General features: G+C 39.4%; 1 protein-coding gene across 9 annotated transcripts in view; it reads right to left on the bottom strand.

Annotated features, from left to right (window-relative positions):
* The window catches only part of WDR17 (WD repeat domain 17), a 95,165-nt gene that overhangs the window by 24,540 nt on the left and 50,063 nt on the right, over positions 1–20,562 (bottom strand). For 8 of the 9 annotated variants that reach the window (XM_050945308.1, XM_050945311.1, XM_050945310.1 and 5 more), the window contains 11 exons: positions 19,970–20,092; positions 18,057–18,244; positions 14,999–15,167; positions 12,983–13,074; positions 11,618–11,700; positions 10,325–10,411; positions 7,045–7,209; positions 4,390–4,592; positions 4,089–4,238; positions 3,864–3,994; positions 2,343–2,468 (listed from right to left, as the gene is read on the bottom strand). In XM_050945308.1, coding sequence (XP_050801265.1) covers positions 2,343–2,468; positions 3,864–3,994; positions 4,089–4,238; positions 4,390–4,592; positions 7,045–7,209; positions 10,325–10,411; positions 11,618–11,700; positions 12,983–13,074; positions 14,999–15,167; positions 18,057–18,244; positions 19,970–20,092 — 1,517 coding nt within the window. The remainder of the gene's footprint in view (positions 1–2,342; positions 2,469–3,863; positions 3,995–4,088; positions 4,239–4,389; positions 4,593–7,044; positions 7,210–10,324; positions 10,412–11,617; positions 11,701–12,982; positions 13,075–14,998; positions 15,168–18,056; positions 18,245–19,969; positions 20,093–20,562) is intronic. The other variant, XM_050945309.1, reaches the window with a different exon arrangement.

Here is a 20,562-nt window from a genome sequence, read left to right as displayed (position 1 = left end):
ACAAAGAGATTTTCTGTTTGCTTTTGCTTTTTCAGTAACATATTATCAGAGTAAGATGTGTGCTGAATTATAAACATCATGCTTACATAATCAAGTGATTTGACACACTGAACATCAAAGTGCACAATAACAAGAGTTAGTAGTCTGACTCCATAGCACAGGCTGCTAGAATGTTTTCATTTTTCCATTGTTTTGAAACGCTCACTCTGTTTTTAACAAATCATAATCTAGCATTTTACCACTCAGCATAAGGGGTGCCTCTAATACAGGGCAGAATAGTACAGAGAACTGCAAGTAAAATGTTTATCATGAGTTCTCCTTTGCATAGCAACTAAATCAACAGAGTAGCTGTGTGTTCAAACCTTTGCTTTCATTTACTCTTGGTGTTCCTATTAATGTGTGAGAAGAGAGACAGGCGGAGTCCAGGACAAGGCAGAAATAATAACTTTTTACAAAAGGCAAAAGGAGGATGGGAGAAATTAGTATTTGTATTACAGTAGCAGTAACAACTAGATGCCTCAGTCATGGCAAGGGTCCCATTGTGCTAGGTGCTGCACAAACAGAATAAAAGATGGTTCCTGCCCTAAAGAAGTTACACATATAATCAAGACACACTAAGTGTATTTAACAAACAATTGGACACCCCTGCTGACAGTTTCCCTTTAGGCATCATGGTAGAACTGGATCCTAAGCAGGATTTGAAGGAAATCAGAGTAGCAGATTTACAGCCTGCCTTTGGGGTGGGTGGGAAAGGAGAAGGTTGTTCCATGCGTAAGTATAGCATGAAAGGAAGTGTGTGGTTGATTGTGGGAGAAGTGGACAAATAGGCCATGCATCATTGACAGAGCCAAGAGTGGGAGATAATGTGATAAGATAGAAGAACCTAACCTAACCACAACCCTGTGAAAGGTCTTAAAGATAAGGACCAAAGGCACTGCAATACATCCTTATGACAGGGTAGTCTGCCCCTAAAGAATAAGGTACCTAGGGGTCAGCCCATCCCCATCATGTAAAATGGCCCTTCAAGATTTTGAAAGTTAGATGTAATAAAAGGATCTAAGAGATATCGAAAGAGAGGAAGCGGTCCTGGGAATAATTGGTGTTTTCAGGGCAATCCAATCACTGTGTCTTTATGGGCACTGGCCAGGAGCCTTGCAGAAAGGGAAGGTCAAGGCTCCCCTCTCACCCAATCAACTGGGGATGAAGTGAGGGAAATGGACCAGCTTAAATACTGCCTCCTCTGTCATTGCAGAACAGACCCTAGCAGAAGAAGTCTGGCTGCCGAACCTTCTGTGCCTGAGAGTTAACTGGGGAAAAGGGGCCAGCTAAAGAAGAATGCCTATGGTTGGCTAAATTACAATCCAGCTGCAAAGAGAACTGGAGACTCCTATTTTAAGGAGAAAAGTAATAATTATCTGAATTACTCAGGTCCAGGAGGAGGGGTGGGGCTCCTGGCTTAAGGAGAACCAGGGTGACTGTTTCATTGACCTGTCCCAGAAGGAACGCCGGGGACTCCTATTTTGAGAAAGCAATGATGTGAGGACCTATCCCAGCTCCAGGAAGGGGGCCTAAGAGGTCTCCTGAACAGGGGTAAGGAGCTGACCATGACTCTTATACAGACTGAGCATGGGGTGAAGTGAGATGACTATCAAAAGTGAGTTACACTTTCTAGAAAGACTTAGTAAATCAGACCCCATGAAGGGGGTATATGTTTTGAATTAATCTAGTCTGGGTAACTGATTGAAAGAACACAAAGAGGTGCTGCATTCAAAACATCTGCAGGGCCATGAAGTGGTATGCTGGAGGGCAGTGCCCCATGAGACTCCACAAGGAAAGAAGAGCCAGACCAGCAGGGCCAGCTCCAGGCACTAACACAGGAAGCAGGTGCTTGGGGCGGCCAATGGAAAGGGGTGCACGTCCGGGTCTTCGGTGGCAATTCGGCTGCAGGTCCCAGAGTCCCTCTCAGGGAAGGAGCCGCTGCCAAATTGCCGCCAAAGAATGAAGCAGCGCAGTAGAACTGCCGCTGAAGTGCCACCAATCACGGCTTTATCTTTTTTTTTTTCTTCGCTGCTTGGGGTGGCAAAAAAACTGGAGCCAGCCCCTGCATACTAGAGATGTGATCCAGTGCCTCTGTCAATAATCCATGTTTCACTTGTGTCCATGAGCTTTATCCTCACACCTGATCTTTTGCAAAAAGAAGAAATGTCTGCCTTTTTTCTAAAATGTGACTCTTTTTCATTTTAAGTGTTCAGCTTTGTAAAGCAGTGGATTTTCATATTTTTATAACTATGAAATATAACTACTGATGAACAAGTTTCACATAGTCTGCATACTTCACTTACCATTCTAAATCTAACCAGATGTTTCATATGCATAATTCCTTTGCAGTAGTTTTGTGGAAGCAAGCTATCGTCCTGTCCTTTTATTACAGCAACGAGGTCCCACAAATTTTTACTGCCTCCTGGAGGCTGAAATAATTTTTTAAAAAAGAAACAGATTACAATAATGTGCAAGAGATATTAAACTGAAAGCTTTAAAGGATATGGTATGAATTTATTAGTCAATTCCAAGGCAAATATTTTCAGAGTATATCAGGTTAGACACATACTAGTCTTTTGAGTAAGAACTATTAGTGCAGTTAAGTGTATCAAGATGAGACCTGTGTTAGTTATATAGCCACAAAGCACAACATACTTATACACATACATAGCACACACGTACCACATGTGTGGAGAGGATATCTGTATAAAACTGAAGAAGCATGTGAAAAAATAGCAGAGATGTCATAAATAAAGAACATATGATGGTGTCATATGGAGGTTTTACTGCCATCAGTTAGAAGTGGTTGCATTACTCATATGTGGCAAACTAACAAATGATCTGCATAATCCTAAATGAACGCTGATAAAACCTTTGTTTATCACCACACTACCATTAATTTACTATATGCCGTATGTGTTATAGAAAGACTATTTTGGGAATGTTTTAGTGGGTCTTATTCTTGTATCCCTCCACCTGTAAAGCCAGGTACCTAGGTTACCATGAGTCTAGGGCTCAGAAAGAGATTAAACTAAAACATATAAAAACACCATTAAAGTGACCTGAAAAGCCTTCTTAGAAATAAAAGCGTCATAAGTTTAATGCCTGATACATTCTGAACTGGGAGCAAGCACTGGGTCCCAATTCTAGTCCTGAAAAGTTTAGGAATAGGACTTCAAGTTTAATCAGTCTTTAATAGCAGTGACTAGAGCTGATTAAAAAAATTTCAGAGACTTTCTGACATATGAGAAATTCTGGTATTTTGACATTTGTTTTCATCCCGAATCAAAACTAAACCAAAATATTTATACTTTTTGCAGAACAAATATTCCATGACATTCTGATTCAGAATTTTTTGGTTTCTGTGTTTTTGACTGAAACAAATGAGGCCAGTAGGTGAGAAAGGGGGCTTGACTGATCCAGAACTACAACTGCCCTGAAGCAGCTCAGACAACCGTAGAGCTTAATGCAGACTCAATCCAACATGAAACACTTCACTTTGACAAACTGAAACAAAATGTTTAATTTGGGGTGGATAAACAAAATGAATTTTGTTGATTTTCTCAATGGAAAATTCTGCTGAAATTTATCTATTGCAGCGGAAAATTCTGATTCTGATTACATCATATTTTCAACCAGCTCTAGGAGGGACATTTTTCCATCTATAAACTATCACTAAGCAGAAGTCCTTGGTGCATGTGCTGAGCCTGTTTTGAAGGAAATAGTACACAGAGGAGGGGAGAAGAAAGAAGAAACTTTTCTTTTGCAGTTTAACTTAAGGAATACATGCACACACAACGTGTTGATGATTGTGGAATACTTACTGACAAACATTCTGAAAACCACCTTAGTTTTTTCCCTCGAGGATTACCAATCAGCTTGTCCACCTCCTGTTTAATATCCCTGGATACTTTACCACATAGCAAGGGAGGAGCACCTGGTTCCACAGCACGATCTAATCAACACAAATGTTTATGTATACAAACATTTTATTAAACGTAATCTAACACAAAGCAAATGAAAACAACATTATGGTATAATTCACCTACCAGTATTGCCAATGATCTCATCCCAAGATCTGTCTGCCAGGACATTCATTTGGAGAGGGTTTATCAGAGGTGTTAAAGACCAAAGTCTCACAGTGGAGTCACGAGAACAAGAGGCCATAGTGAATGGACGACTAGGATGACATGTTAACCCTAGTGGAGAGACCATTTTAAACATTATTCAGACACTTACATTTATCTGCTAATTAGTTTTAAGGAAAATATACTATGGACTTTCAAGGTATCACATAAATACATTTTGGCAAAATAAGAATGGAAACATTAACATTTAAAACTATATTACCATATACATCTGCACCATGATCATAAACTGTATCTAGACAGGTTCCATCTCTTGTGTCCCACACCCGAATTGTATAGTCCCAGCTGCCTGATATTAATAGGTAAGGGATTTCAGTATTCCACATTAGTCCCCGTACTGGTGCTGTATGTCCACTAAGAACATTTATACAAGCATCTTGTGTGTAATCCCATATTCGAACAGTGCTGAAAACAAGACACAAAAAGCATATATCCATCAATATACCAAAAGATGATCACACCTTCAGCAAAATTCTAAAGTTCACATTTCACATGGAATATTTACTTATCTAGATGTACACACACTGTAATACAAGAGCTTTTATCCAATGCTTCGGGCACCCGATATGATTTGTTAAAGGAACACTAAAATAAAGAGACCCATCAGTTCAATTCAAATATATCATGACAGCAAAAATGTAACTGAAATTCATAGATTAAAAGATTCTGAAGCCAGAAGGGATCATTGTGATAATGTAGTCTGGCCTCTTGTGTAACACAGGTATTGAACTTCCACAAAATAACTGCTAGAGCAGAGATCCCCAAACTGTGGGGAGCACCCCTCTAGGGGAAGCGCAGAACAACATTCCAGGGACGGTGTGTGGCGGGGCCTGGGCCAGCCCTCACAGGAAATGGGGAGGGAGCGGGGAGAGAGCGCCAACCAGTCCCGTTCCACCTCGAGATCCGTTCCTGGCCCTGGCCCCACCCACGGCCCTGGCTCCCTGCCTCACTCCTGGCCCTGTGCCCAGCCCCAGCCCTGCACCTGGCCGCAGCAGCTGACCCCCACCATGGCCTGGCCATAGCTCCCCTCCCAGCCACAGGCTCCAACCCCAGTCCCACCACCACCCCTAGCCTCGGCCGCTAGCTAGGCTCTGTTCCCACTCTGGCCCCAGACCCGCCCCCAACCTTGGCCCCAGCGTTGGCCCCCTTACCCCATCTGATGCCCCCTGCTCCCCCAGAGCCACAGCTCCATTCCCAGCCCCAGTTTTTTGGGGGGTTGTTATTTGTTATTTCTCATGTGGTAGCAATGGTTTCTGCAGGGTTTTCTGGAACTGTGGAACCCCACAAACAGCTGTGGGGGTGGGAGGGAGCGATTAATACCTGTATAATTACTATATTTTCTGTTTAAGAATAATCAAATTAATTTTCTATATGTCGTTTTATGTACAATAGTTCTAAACATTGGCTAAATCTAATGAGTCAACCCCAAGCATAGAGGGTTTTTTTAAAAAAAAAATAAGTAAACAAATAGTTTCTTGAAATGACCATCATATTTCTATGTTTACAAAAGATTAAAATCTGATAGGCAACATATCTATTTGCACACTAGCAAAGCCCATCCATGCCAGTGAACATGCAGGGCAGGTATAGCAGCCCTATTTTTTTTCCCCAAACCTGCAGAGGAAAGGTTCTATAAACCCTGCATCACAAAGCAGAACTGACAGTCAGAGGGAGTACTTTGTATATGCATGTAGCTCATGAATCAGAAATGGCCCAAAGGCAATTAGTGACCACCCATACACAGCCTCCTCTCAGAAATCGTATGCAATGTATATATCCACCTGTTCAGGGGAGCATTTGGCATAGTTACATAATTTCACTCATGACTTTAGAGTGTGATTTTACTCTGAAAATGACTATGTATTATCCTAGGTACTTATATGACCCCCATTACCATAGTCTAAGTGCTTCACAATCTTTCGTGAACCCATGATATCACAGAGTTCCATATTTATTGTCTCTCACTGACTAATAAAAAGTTCGCAATTTACAAGTAAAAATATTTTTTTCTGTCAGCCTTGCAAATGCAACACGAGCCCTCAAAATTAAGTGTTTTTTTTAATGCATTATCATAGAATACCATAGAAAATTTGCATCTGCAGCCAATCCACAAACATGGTCCGCGGATATCCACAGATTTGCAGGGCTCTACCCAGTAGCTCCCCACACGTTCTCCCCACTCCCAGAGGCCAAGGCCTCCTCACTGCCATCTTAGAGCTATAGTAATCCACACAGACCTGCTGTTGAGGAGAGACAGGGACAGGCTCTGATCCTCTGATTTTATGACCCATCCCAAAAATATTTTGGATACCTGTTGGAAAGTGACTGGGAATCACAAAAGAGGTAGTGGTTCTCTCCTGATTACCTTGAGGAGAAGTTTCTTTACCCCCATGGATTCTGACCCTTTGATTATTCACAGGTGCCATCAGTAATGCCAATGAAGGGGTGGTGTGGCCCCTTCAAAGATCTCCACAGATGATATTCAGTCTATCACACTCTAGACAGACAAACAAGGGAACCTTATTCCCTCCACTCACAGGGTCTTGGATGCAATGTGATTATGTAGGATCATCCCAGTATAATCCCTAAGTGGTAGGTGGCAGTCACAGACTCCATTATCTGGGTAGGGTATAGAGTGTTGTAGTCATGTATCTGTCACATGGCTTCCTCAGACCACTAGCACTGCTCCACAGGCATGGAGCCAAGCCAGGATCTGCACTGTGGAGGAGGCAGGGCTACCGTTTGGACCTTAAATGTTATTCATAGACACAATGAAAGTAATGTTGGGTTTTTTTATGGTGCCAGCATCAGTGCAACTTGAGACCTTAAGTCTCTCACTGAATCTAAGAATACACACCCATCATCAGAACCACTGCAGAGGATTCCTTCTCTCAGAGGAGACCACCTTACATGAAACACCTTTGCGGTATGCCCTGTAAAAACCTTCAGTGGCTGATCAGAACTTGTCGCTAGGTAATAAACACGAACATTTTTATCTTCACATCCAGTGGCTATCATATCTCTGCAAAATGATAACAGTACAATCATCAGCCATTGGAGTCAGTAGAAATATATTGCTTTTAATTCTAAAAAATACAAATGTAGCACACATTTTAATGTATACCTCAGAAAATCTGACTTGTATTTGCTTTTTTTCATTTTATCTCTAACAGTTGAAATTATGCTTCAATATATGATACACAACTACAAACAGTGGGTTAGACCCTCAGCTAGTGTAAATAGACAACGCTCTATGAATTTCAATGGAGCTACAAAATTTACACGAGAATCTAGCCCATTATTTCCAATAAATCTATTGAGTACACAGCATTAACAGAATACTTTTTTGCACCTATCGCTAACTCTGCCCGAAGCAAAAATTAGCAAAATAAATGGATAACATGACAGATCTGTTTCCTGTTGTTCTTTTCTCTGCTAGTCCTTAAAGTCTGGTTGCCATATTTACGGAACAAGGTTTTAAATAATAACACTGTCTGTATGTGTTGTGCTCAGGATTAGGCTATGTATATAATTACAATTTAAAAACTGAATAAATGGAAATGGTATTTGAAATGAAAGTCAAATAGTGGCAGAAAAATAAGTGATAAAGTCACTATGTATTTTATTTTTAACCATTTCCCTATGGAAAAGTTATCCAGCTGTGTGCAGTTCTCCCATTATTTCACTGCACCCAATCTGACCTCCCAATTGCTGAACCCCTGAATCTTCCCTTTCCACCCACATCCAGTAGCTATGACTCAATCTCACTTGCACCTGCCAAACTCCCCTGCAGTTTTCTCTCCCCCATTGTGCACTCCATTTCAACTCTTTCTGCAAGATTAGTATTAAAAATTCAACATTACAGTGTAAGTCAACCTCATAGCTTCACAAACACAGCAGATCAGATATTATTTTTGCTATTGTATATTGTTAATAAGATGCTATCATCAGCATAGTATGAGAAAGCATTGCAGAGAGAACATATACATTTGATTCAGCAGATGTATTGAAATTTCAGTCCACTCCTTTTTAAAAAAGAATTAAACTTATCTCCATTTCCTACAGATATTCTGGCAATTAACTGTTCTGCAAATGATTATTTTTTCTTTATGTTGTTTAATATTCTTATTTTGAAAAAAATGAAGTGCTTTCTGGAAAGTTTAAAGATCACATTCTAAACTAACTTTTTCTTATATTACGAGTTAAAATAAATTAGCCTACATGATGATATTTGTATTTGCCTTTTGTAAGCAAATATTTTTGATCATATTAAAATACAGATAGCAAAGACTAGGAGAGAGAAAATTATCCACACCACAGACTATAGACACCTTTTAAAACCACAGTCTTCCAGGGTTCTTAAAATCATCTCTTTATGTAAGGTGAGGTCTGTCCTATAGTAGAGAGGAACAGAACTGAGGAGTTTGACATGAATAGACCATAGGGAGGAAAGGAAATTAAGTGGCTTGCTATTGCCACATGAAGGGGCCAGAAAGAATTAGACACTTCTGTTTCCCCACTAAGACAAGCTGGACCACCATCACAACAAGCTATAAGGAACTGGGGAGAAGCTACAGCCAAATTAGCCACACTGAAGTTTCTATGGGGAAGAGGCCACCCTGCTTCCTATCTATGCAGCTTCTCACAAATATTAGAAACATTATTCCCACAAAGCCAAATATTAAAATTTTGACCAATATTTATGGAAACACTTGTTCAAAGTCTATATTTTTGTAAAAAATATACAATCTTGGTATTTCAAATAGATTGTTTTTAGTTGTATGCACTCAGGAAAGACTATGCAGATTTTGTGATCTTTGTTCCTTTTGTAACCAGTTGACACCATTCTTGAATTTACACACTACAAACGCTCTTTTTGTAATTATTCTCATGGAATATATTTTATTATTATTTTTTTAGTATCAGTGTTGCTAAATTAATCATGTATGTCTCTGCAAGTCAGTTGCATCACTGACACAGTGCATCTTTTCTTTTCTTTTCCTTTTTTTTTAAGTTTAGCTATAATAAGGGTATGTCAATGCGGCAACTGGGAGGGTGCTTACCAGTGTGGGTAGACAGACTTGCATTAGTTCAAGCAGATGTGTCTACCTTCCTATGCATCCCTCCAGCTGCTGTATAGACATACCATCAAGGCTTCCCATTTATTCCTCACATTCTTTCTGATTACTTCAAAGGGGAAACCTGTTGAACGTTTATTAACTTAGTTTGAAGAACTGGAGCTTTCCTGTCTAGAAGTACAATTGTTCTGATTTATGGATTTTAAATACTAACATGACATATTTTTAAATGATTTGCTCACAAGTGGGACATCAATTAAGGTTTTATTTTAAAATGAAGCATATGAAAATACATGATGTAAATTTTAAATAATATTTTTTTCAGCCAGGAGGAGAAGCCAAATCTGCTACACTTCAGTGGCATATGATTCCATATGTCAGCACACAGTTTTTCCTATGAAGCACGACCAAATGGTTAATGTGATCTTTTCCAAAAAATCTTCACAGCCTTGAAGACTCCTCTTCTGGAAGCCAAGCCACTGGTCCCTGTCCCCCTCTGCCTCCTGATGCACCCAAAATTAGACTTAGAGTGCATTTCTACTCTAAAGAATGACTCATAAATATGGCATTGGGTCTCTCACTGACTTCCATGCTCCTAGCCTTGCAGATTCACTCAGAGCGAAGTGGAGTTCTTTTCTTCTCATACATCATCACCAGTAACACAAGATCTACAGGTGAAACACTGTCCTTCACACCTGTATCATCCTCATTGCCTTCAATGAGGGCAGACTATTTGGCCTGCAGATTTTGTATTACTGGTGATGCTGCATAAGGAAAAGAATTTGAAGTGATCCTTAGCGCCCAGATTGATGTTTAATGATATTTTTACAGACAGAACTGCATATCAAGGATGGCAGTGCAGCTCATGTTAAATAATAATGTTTGTAAATAAGGAAGAGTAAATTGGCCTTTTACAGTATGGTCCCAGGATTCTCTGCTTTTACAAAACTAGCTCAATACACTGATATCACATTTTAAAATACCTTTGCATTATCTTTATGGTCATTCATTTAAATTGTAAATGTTGTTAGTTAATTAATTCAATTAACTATTACTCACTTGTTGTTTTGGCTCCAATCACAACCAAAAACTGCAGCTGGATGTTTGTACTTGTGAAGAACTTTGCCATCAATGGTTCGAATAATACTGAAATCAATTACAAGATGGTAGTAAGAAAAAAAAACCCCAACATACTCAGTAGGACAACCCAGGTCAAAACTGATTTTATGTGCATCTATAATCAACATAAGGAGTCAGATTGCAGAAGTGTACAATGAAGGAAGTACAAAAGAAACTTTTCCATCCTTGCAGCCCCCGCAAAGGCCACAGTTATAGTCCTTGCGTTTCCCAAATACAAGGGCTGGTTAGAGGTAGTATACCTTTCCGTAGAGGCATAGAATCACAGAACCATAGGATTAGAAGGGACCACAACGGCAGGAGTCAAAGTAAAATTGAACTCTTACCAGTGTGGGGGTTGGCTTGGGCCCTGTCCTGCCCCTCGGAAGGGGCAGGGTCTTGGGCGGAAGGGGTAGGGCTGGGGACTAGTGTCCCCAGCAAGCCCATCCATATTGGCGGCCCTGCGGTGCCCGGGGCTCCAGTGGGGATTTAAAGGGCCCGAGGCTCTGACCACTGCTGCTGTGGCCAGAGCCCTGGGCCCTTTTAAATTGCCGGGCCCAGGGAAGCTGCTTCTTTTGCCTCCCCCACATCGGCAGCCTGGGGGGTGGCAAAAGGGGCAATGATATTAAAGCGCTTTAAAGTCAGCAGTACGGGCTGGAACCGGTGGCCCGTACCACCTTACTTTCACCCCTGCACAAGGGTCATCTAATCTAACACCCTACCAACATGCAGGATTTGTTGGGTCCAAACCATCCAAGACAGATAGATGGCTATCCAGCCTCTTTTTGAAAACTTCCAGTGAAGGAGCTTCCATGACTTCCCTAGGCAAGTGTGACATGAATCAACTGTGCCACAAACATTAAGTAAATGGTTCCACCGTGCCTGAACACTCTCATGTACTCCCTGGCCACACCTTCTTTTGTCTCTCCATAGCTAGAGTGTATACACAGCGGGAACTAGAGTTCCATACCTACGCTGCCTGATCATAATGCAAGCAGTAGCGTACATACCACTAATAGGAAACAATATTGCATTTTTGTTAGCAAATGGCATGATATATGAATATGTTGCTACTGTGTTGTCTGCTGTTGACGTAGTGCTATGCAACTTTATATTAACATACATAAGCAGAACACATCCAATGGTTATTTATGCCAAGATCTTAAACATTAAATATACGGTGCTATCAAAGTTCACCTGCCCAAATAGCAGATTGCTTTTCAACATGATACTCACCAGAATCCATCGCCACTGCAGGTCGCTATTCTTTTGGAATCTTTATGACTCCAGGCAATGCAGAAGATTCCATTCTTTCCATGCTTCAAAAAATGCAAAATACCTATTAATAAGAAATAATTCACCCCTTTTTCTCTTAATTACTGACTTCTCTGTGGTTTTGCTGGTAGGATTCAGCCTCATTTCTCGAAATACAGTGCATACACTGCACTTTTATACAATAATGAGGCCCTAGCCTTGTTGGGCCATGTAGGGTATGTGACCAGGAAAAGGGGTGCGTGGCTGGAGCGCCATCGTACTCCAGTGACCCCCAGATACTCCAAACTATGCTGCGGTCAGGCCTGGTCCAGAAACATCTACAGGATCAGAGAGTCTCAACTGCAGAGTGAGCACTTTGCATCTAAATGAACTTGGATGAGGGTTAGCTGGCTGCTGGGTACTTAACTTGGACACAGTTGAGAAAGTTAGTGGGCTGTGTGAAGCAGCTAGAAAAGTTGGTGGAATATATATCAACACCACTCACTGAGGAAAGACAACTTGTAACACAGGTGTGCACATTAGGCGTGTTTTTAGATCTTGGGCTGCTTCTGGATGCCCAAGTGGCATCTGTGGTCAAGAACTTTATTTTTCCATCTGTGTCTGCTGAGAAGAAGCCCTTTTTCTCTCTCTGATGCAGAGTTTACCAGTTATTCATGTCTTTGTCACCTCCAGATTAGATTGCTGTAAGGTGGTCTACATGGGGCTACACATTGAGACCACTTGAAAACTGAAGTTAGTGCAGAATGGTGCAACCAGCTTATTAAACAGAGCTTTATGCCAGGAGCAAATTACATCAGTGCTCCAGGACCTGAACTGACCACCACTAAGATTCTAGGTAATGCAAGCCCACAAGAGGGGCACTTAATACAGATTTTTATAAGTCTAAATCAATAATTAAATAACAGTGCATTGCTAATGCAGCATTGTCATTCTGGAGTTAGACGTCAGGACCATAAATTAAACCTGAGTTTTATATCTGGTAGCAATAATCACTACTATATTATATTTTTGAGTTCGAAGATTAATAGAATAGAATAGAATAGAATAGAATACATGTGCTTTTGAGAGGAAATATTCCATTTTGCTTCTGGATCCTCTGTAAGTCAACTAGTAAAGCAACGATACTGAAGTGATGGATCCAAGTTAAAGAAGTGAGTCGTACCTGTTCCAGAGCTCAGACTGGGTATAATAAATTTGGCTATATTTTTAAGTTAAGTTACATATCTTTTTAAAGCATACAAACACTGATCCAGCTTTATCTAGATCAGCACTAGAGGGAGCCACTAGCTTACATTTAAGAAGCCAAGCAAAATAAACTCATCTCACCTCACTGAAGCGGGTTACCATTTTGCCTCTAGGGACATCCCAGATAAAACCACCATTCCTGGAAGTTGCACCAGCTATACAGTTCAAATCCCCTTGGAGGAACAGACATTAGAGACACATTATAATGAGTACAATGTCAGTGTTATTTTTATATACATAATTTTCCATTTTAATTAAAGAAATACATAACTATATGATAGCAAAGGCAGATTAGCAATGTAGCCTCACAATCAGAGCCTGGAATTTGCAGGGGACTTGACACTAGCTCAGAAGCAGCAATTCCAACAAAAGCCTTATGTGTTCTACCCTCCTACTCTAGGCACCACTGTGCAAGGTAGACACTGACTGGTTGCAAACATGAGCTCAAGTCCCATGCCAACCCCATGCACTGAATGCAGAGAGAAGACAAGAGGTACCACCTGACAGCACTTTGTTGTCCATAGGCTTTCTTTGAAACTATAAATGCCACACGATGTCTAGTGCTTAAAGCTCAAAGCATCTGCAGAAAATTATGTAGTTTCATTTTAAACCTGTATGAACAGCAGAACACAGCAGATAAAGTGCTCTCTCTCTCTCTCATAGCTGAGCACACATAGGACAGATGTGACGACACTTAAGCAATCACTTTTCTTTTTAAATTACTTCCAGTTTTGGACCATCAGATTCCACTACTATCTACCCCTATAGGACCCCATCACTGTAATACCCGAGTACTTCAAACACATTTGTGAATTCATCTTCATAGTACTCCTATGATGTAGGGAATCATTACTGTATACATTCTACAACGGGGAATAAGACACAGAAACACAAGTCTCCACTTTCTCACCACTGTGACTAAATCCCAGAACAGAAACTGGTGCTATTAACCAGGCACATCTCATACAGAAAACACCTATATGGTGCAGAAATAATAAATTTTGGATTATACTTAAGGGACTAAGAGGAGAAAATCTGAAGGACTCAGGGGAGCAGAAAAGATATTCAAGTAGGTGGAGTTATGGAGGAAGGGAAAGACAAACTAGTATGTTCAAGTTCTTTCTCCAGACCAAATCCAAATGTTGGCAAATATTGTAGGCATGGGAGCTAATGCATTTGGGGGATGATGCAAGCCAAAAAGTGGAAAGAGATCAACATTTTCCCTTTCAGATAAAGTTACTTCTTTCCCACAAATCAAATTACAAATACATTTCTCTTGTATGTATTTGTATTTGATGATGACATATCTCTTAGTACTACTAATGCAGGGCATAAAGAAAAGAATGGGGGATTCCAATCACCCTTGTGACAGGTTTCAGTGGTAGCCATGTTAGTCTGTATCAGCAAAAACAGCGAGGAGTCCTTGTGGCACCTGAGAGACTAACACATTTATTTGTGTAAGGGTGATAGAGTGGTTGGCATGACCTAGGCAGTAACTGCTGCAGATTTGAGGCCGTTGTTGTAATTACAGAAGAGCTCTGCTGATGCTCTATTGGATAGGGAAAAATTAATCTTCCTGTCCCCTGGAAGACTCTCCAGCAGCAAGCATAGCTACGTGGACATGATGTTTTGAGGAAGATTCCTCCAAAGGGCCCTTTTCAGCACTTTGGCAAAACTGACACTGTAGGCAATGGGAGTTTTGCCTAAGTTAGAAGCTCTGAACAGCACCCTTAGTTGGGCTTCGGAACACACCTTCCAGAATATGACTAAGATCAACAGTTGCTGGTAGGTAGCCTCTCCCCTTTGGACCCACAATGAATACATGAAGAAAGTCCTTGCACAGGTTTCTCAAATCCTGCCTCCACCCCAGTGAAGCAAAACTGCCCTGTTCTGGTGCAGTCAGGGCCTTTTACAAATAGATGCTGAGGAGAGGGAAGGATTTTTCCTTAGGGATGGACAGAAGAGCATGTACATTCCAGCTTGTAAACTTGAGAATTACATGAGCATTTATTTGAATTCATCAGATCAACTGCATTTTGTGCAGAAAATTTCAATAATCATATAATAATATTTATGCCTAAAATCTAATACTCTTACCTGGAGCCCAAGAAAGAGAATAAATGACCCCCTCATTCCCAGGAGAGGTGTAGACTGCTGTTAAAGTGTTTATATCCCAAACTTTTATTGTCCCATCAAATGATGCTGTAGCTAGAAGGTCAGGGTTATCGGGTTTGAATTTACAATCAAAGATGGTTTCAACATGTCCCTAAAATGATATAATAAAAAAAATGAATACTAGTACATTAAAGATTTTTCTCATATGAACACAGTTGATTTAATTGATAAGCTAACCTTATTTTCTGTAGTTTTAACTCTTTACTGTAGTTCTCTAACATCGTTACATCTATATTAACATTTTATATTATTATTTTAGCATGCAATTTAGAGATTTATATAGTGCCTTAAACCAATGGTTCTCAACCTGAGGTACATGTACCTCATGGGGTACATGGAGGTCTTCCAGGGGTACATCAACTCATCTAGATATTTGCCTGTTTTTTCAACAAGCTACATAAAAAGCACTGGTGAAATCAGTACAAACTAAAATAAAATAAATAAATAATTGGAGATATACCAATCTCCTAGAACTGGAAGGGACCTTGAAAGGTCATTGAGTCCAGCCCCCTGTCTTCACTAGCAGGACCAATTTTTGTCCCAGATCCCTAAGTGGCTCCCTCAAAGACTGAACTCATAACCCTGGGTTTAGCAGGCCAATACTCAAACCATTGAGCTAGCCCTCCCTCCTCATTTCATACAGACAGACAATGACTTGTTCATACTGTTCCATATACTATATACTGAAATGTATGTATAATATTTATATTCCAATTGATTTATTCTATGGTAAAAATGAGAAAGTGAGCAATTTCTCAGTAAGCGTTCTGTGACACTTTTGTATTTTTATGTCTGCTTTTGTAAGCAAGTAGTTTTTAAGTGAGCTGAAACTTGGGGTACACAAGACAAATTAGACTCCTGAAAGGGGTACAGTGGTCTTGAAAGGTTGAGAGCTAATTCCTTAAATTGTCAAACACTTTTTTTATTTCTAGATTTTAAAAAAATGCTTAACCAATTTTCACCACTAAATTTTCTTTAGAAGTCTTACCACAAAGCAAAATAATTGCTGAGTTTTAAGTAACTGAAAACTATGCGAGTGAAAAATATAATGGAAAAAGGAATGATCCTTCACTTGAATGCAACACTAAAATAAAACCTACCAAACCAAATTCAGGCTCCAGCAGAGCCATACTTTTCAGCTAATCAGTTAACAGTAAAAGGTGTAATAAGCATCTGGATCTCTCCTCTCTCTCTTCTTCCAAAGGATTTAAAAAACCCAGCAAAATAGAATATGTCATAGGCCAAATTCTACTCCAAGCAGCACCTGTGCACACTCTGGGGAAATTAACACTGCCAACCCCCTGTAGAGTTGCACAGGTGTAAATGAGCAGAATTTGGCTCTGTGCATCAGTCATTATGACTGAAATGTTATTAATTGAGCTGTACCTAAATGCAAAGTCATTTCTATTTCAAAATTCAATTTTCTTATGTTTTTCCTGTGAGACCTTATATTCCAAATGGTGTTTGTTTTACGCCTTATAGCAAAATAATGACCCTTTTTGGAAAACAAGTATGTGAAACTGACATGAAAGTTCTAAGGTACAATTTTCAGTAGCTGGCCACCTTTTGCTCTTGAGAAAGTGGACTTATTTTTTCACAAGTAGTAGAGAAAGTTCTAAAGCATTCTTTTCAAACCCTGATTTTGTTTTCAGACATAATGTCTGTTTCCATAAAAGTGGGAATAAACAAACTGGCTGCTTGCAGATGAAATCAAGTTCTAATAGTGTCTTTCCTGGTTTCCTATTTCTGCTTCCATTTTCATGGACATGGATGTATGCTGAAGTCACACTTACAGTAAGTGTCCGTATATTTAAACAAGTGTTTGTTTAATAAACTATATTTCATTTTCCTCATTTATAAACATTAAAAACATTTTAAACAAAATAGGTAACACTAAGTGGTGGAGTTCTACCAAATTCCTGGAATATCTCCAGTGGTAGAGGAGCTAAGGTATACACAGTTAATGTCGGTTTATACTTCTAATACACCAGACCTGTAATTCTTCACCTGTGGCATAACATAATCCAGGATTAGATGACCTGGTAGTAAAAATGCCTGTGCCTTATCTATTCTAAAGCTTCCAAGTTTGCTACCGAAGGAGCTGCATCAGTAAAGAATTATATTTCTGAATTTTCCCAGTGCAAACACACCCTCAGTGTAACCCAACATTTTGCTGCATGAAACTGCTCTGCTAATTCTAATTCTTGCCTGATCATTGAAAAAAAGACATTATGAAGTAATGTTAGTAGTTTTACGTTTTTGTGTTACTTTCTATTTTTCTCTGACATTTTCATAGGCTTGCTCATAGTGCTTACTCAGACAAAACTCACTGGTTTCACTAGACACTTTGCTTGCATATGGACTGCAGGATCACACTATGAGATATTTGAAAACAATATTTATTTGCCTGCTTTGCTTAGGGTTTTTCAGTTGAGTAGATTGTTTTTTCCTCAGTACTCCTGTTTAGTTTTTCACTTTAATCCAAAATGACACTGCATTTTTTACCTCGTTTATTAAAAGCATCATCAGTGAACTCATCAGCACTATTTTCCGCATGTGCTGTCTGGATAATTGACATGCAGCATAAAAAGGGTCACATAACTATTATACTCCTTCTCTTCATCCATTATTGAAAAAGTAATACTTTTTTTTTGTGAGGTGGGAGAGGAGAGGAGACGGGAAGACTTAAACTGATATTTAAAATATGAAGTAGCTCCCTCACTAAATATTAGTTTTACGGTAGTTCAGATTTGGGTCCTACATTATTTGGCAGTCTTAATCTGCAGTGAAGAATTTTCAACATTCTAGAGCTGTTACACAAGGTTTCTAAATCTTCAGCCCCTTTTTATTTATGAATCTGATTTGCCTGCACACTACGCTGTAGGCTCTATGCTCAGTCCTTGATTATTGTGCATAAAAATGCTGTATATAAGTTAATTATTATTTCATTCAAAACATTGGACAGGCAAAGGAGACATACCAAATCTCTAAGGAAATCCCATTTCTTGGCTCCCATGTCATAAAGTCCCACTCCACCATCCATAAAACAGCAGACAGCATGGCCAGGAGGAAGAGAGAATGCTTGGTTTGGGGTTAGAGTTGGGGGTGGAACGGCCTCACTGGTAGATGATGTATGATGATTTTTAGTAGGAGAATGTGATGAAAGTGCTTAATAAAAAGATATAAACATATTAACATATTTTCTTTTTTTCATATTTAAAAACAAGCAGCAGTTACATCACTTCACGTCAGGGCTTGTAAAATTTATTTGCCTATTTGATGCTGACAAGTAGGAAGGTTTCCATGGTGAGAGGTTGGGTCTGAGCATATCCGATATTGCGCGCCTCCCCATAAGTCCTTCTAAACATCAACAGCGGAGAAGAGAAATCCCTTAGAAAAATATTCAAGAAACTTTTAAAAAATAACAGGTTATACCATTTAAAGGGTGCTGTGCTAGAATCCACAATTTTTGAAAATTAGTCTTCTTCAAAAAATTCAAGTTGATAGCGTCCCTCAAAATATCAAGCTAACAGTAACAAAAGTAACAGGAATGGTACTGGTAGTCGAAAAATGGTGGCTGATGTAAAACAGAAGAATAGAAGTTAAATAAGACCAATATTATCATCTTTATTATTTGTTTTTGGAAATGCCCAAGATGTGCTAAGTGCTCTACAGACATTCAAGAAGGGATGGTCCCTTCCCGAATGAAGTTCATAGTCTAAGGAAAAACAGAAAGAGGTTAGAGGAACCAGGAACAACAAAATAATTAGATTCATTATCTGTAGTAGGGCAGAAGTGGGTCTCTAAAAGGAACTTAAATATGGATCTATGCCTTGGTAACTTGGAAGCTGTACAATGCATAGAGGTTGCATAGAAAAAGGCAGGGAGATGAATATGGGACAAGTTGATAAATAGGCAGATGAGAGTGGGAAAGTCGGCAGTGTAGAGGGGACAGGAACTGCTGAATAAGGGAGTGTGTGCTGAATAAGGGAGGATAAGTATATGCAGCTTTGAAGATGGAGGTAAGAAGCTTAAATTTGATGCAACATTCTCAAAATACTGTCTCTAGGCTGATGAAAGAGTGCAAAAATGTGTTCTAGGAAGTTTGAAGAATTCATAGAATAAAAGTGAGAAAGTGGATGACATGCTATAATGTATTAGCTAGTAGGTAACCTTTCCTTTCAGTCTCTCTTTTTCATGGTAAGAGATTATGTGTTCAACAAAATGTCTTTTCTGATTTTTATACTATTAATCTATTAAGGCCGAGAGAACCAGAATCAATACACAACTTGCATTACATATCTTTACATGTATGCAGTGTTGTTGTATCCATGTTGGTCCCAGGTTATTAGACAGACAAGGTGGGTGAGGTAGTATCTATTATTAGACCAACTTCTGTTGGTGTGCGTGACAAGATTTGAAGCTTCCAGACAGCATCCAGTGTGACCAAAGATCTCTATAAGCTCAAAAGCTTGTCGCTCTCACCAACAGAAATTGGTCCAATAAAAGATATTATCTCACCAAATTTGCCTTACCTTGTTTACTGTGTAAAGCTATTCTAAGGGGCTACAAGCTTTGCATATTGTTATGAGATATCTGTTACAAAAAGAGAATGTATATCGTACTTCACTGGGGTTGGGAGCAAGACTGTAGTATTCCTATGTGAGGGACTGCCTAATAAGGAAGAATTTAACAAAAGGTTTGATCTGATAGCGCTTAGTCTGCCCAAAAATGCATTGGTGTCAACAGCTGTTTTGATTAACGACTGCAGAAGTAGATCCAAAGTCAGGGAGTTTTGATTAGGGTGTACAGGGTCAGACACAAAGAGAAAGGACTAGATTATTTTAACTTGCAACGACTGCACTGAATTACAATAATAAAATATATACTTACACTTTTTCTTTGGAGGAGAATTGAGCACATGTAAACCATGGAACCCTGTTTTCTTCAACTTAAAATTATCTATAGGTGTTGTGCGTGAAACATTCCAAATACGTAACACTCCAACCTGAGAATCTGAGATTTTAAAAAAAGCTCCATTTATTAATATTTTTTCTACATAAACAATGTACATAATTTAAGCACCAAATTAATCAAAAAGTGAAACATTGAATTAAATGTATACTCTTAAAATAACGTTACAAGCATGCTTTTACATCTTCATTCTTCGAGTACAGTGGGTAAACCTATCAACAACAGCATAAAATATTCTCTAATTCACCCTTCCTCTCTCTCTACTACTCCAACAATTCTCCCACAATTCAACCACAATTTCCCCTTCACTCTCTGGTTCAGAAAGGAGAAAGGATTGGAACAAGTGAGCTCCAAAAACAACAGAAATGGAAGCGGGGGAGTGGGGAATGGCTTGCTTGCTTATGCCCATCCCCCAGCAAATTGTAATCCATGCTGATAAACCCATGGCAAAACTGTCTGCATCTGTTTTAAGCATTCATTTTTTCTAGAATACGTTAAAATATTTCTGTTTC

The sequence above is a fragment of the Gopherus flavomarginatus genome, chromosome 3 (genome assembly GCF_025201925.1).
Source record: "Gopherus flavomarginatus isolate rGopFla2 chromosome 3, rGopFla2.mat.asm, whole genome shotgun sequence".
Taxonomy (NCBI): domain Eukaryota; kingdom Metazoa; phylum Chordata; order Testudines; family Testudinidae; genus Gopherus; species Gopherus flavomarginatus.
The sequence above is the reverse complement of the archived record's forward strand: the minus strand, read 5'-3'. Positions and strand labels throughout refer to the sequence as shown.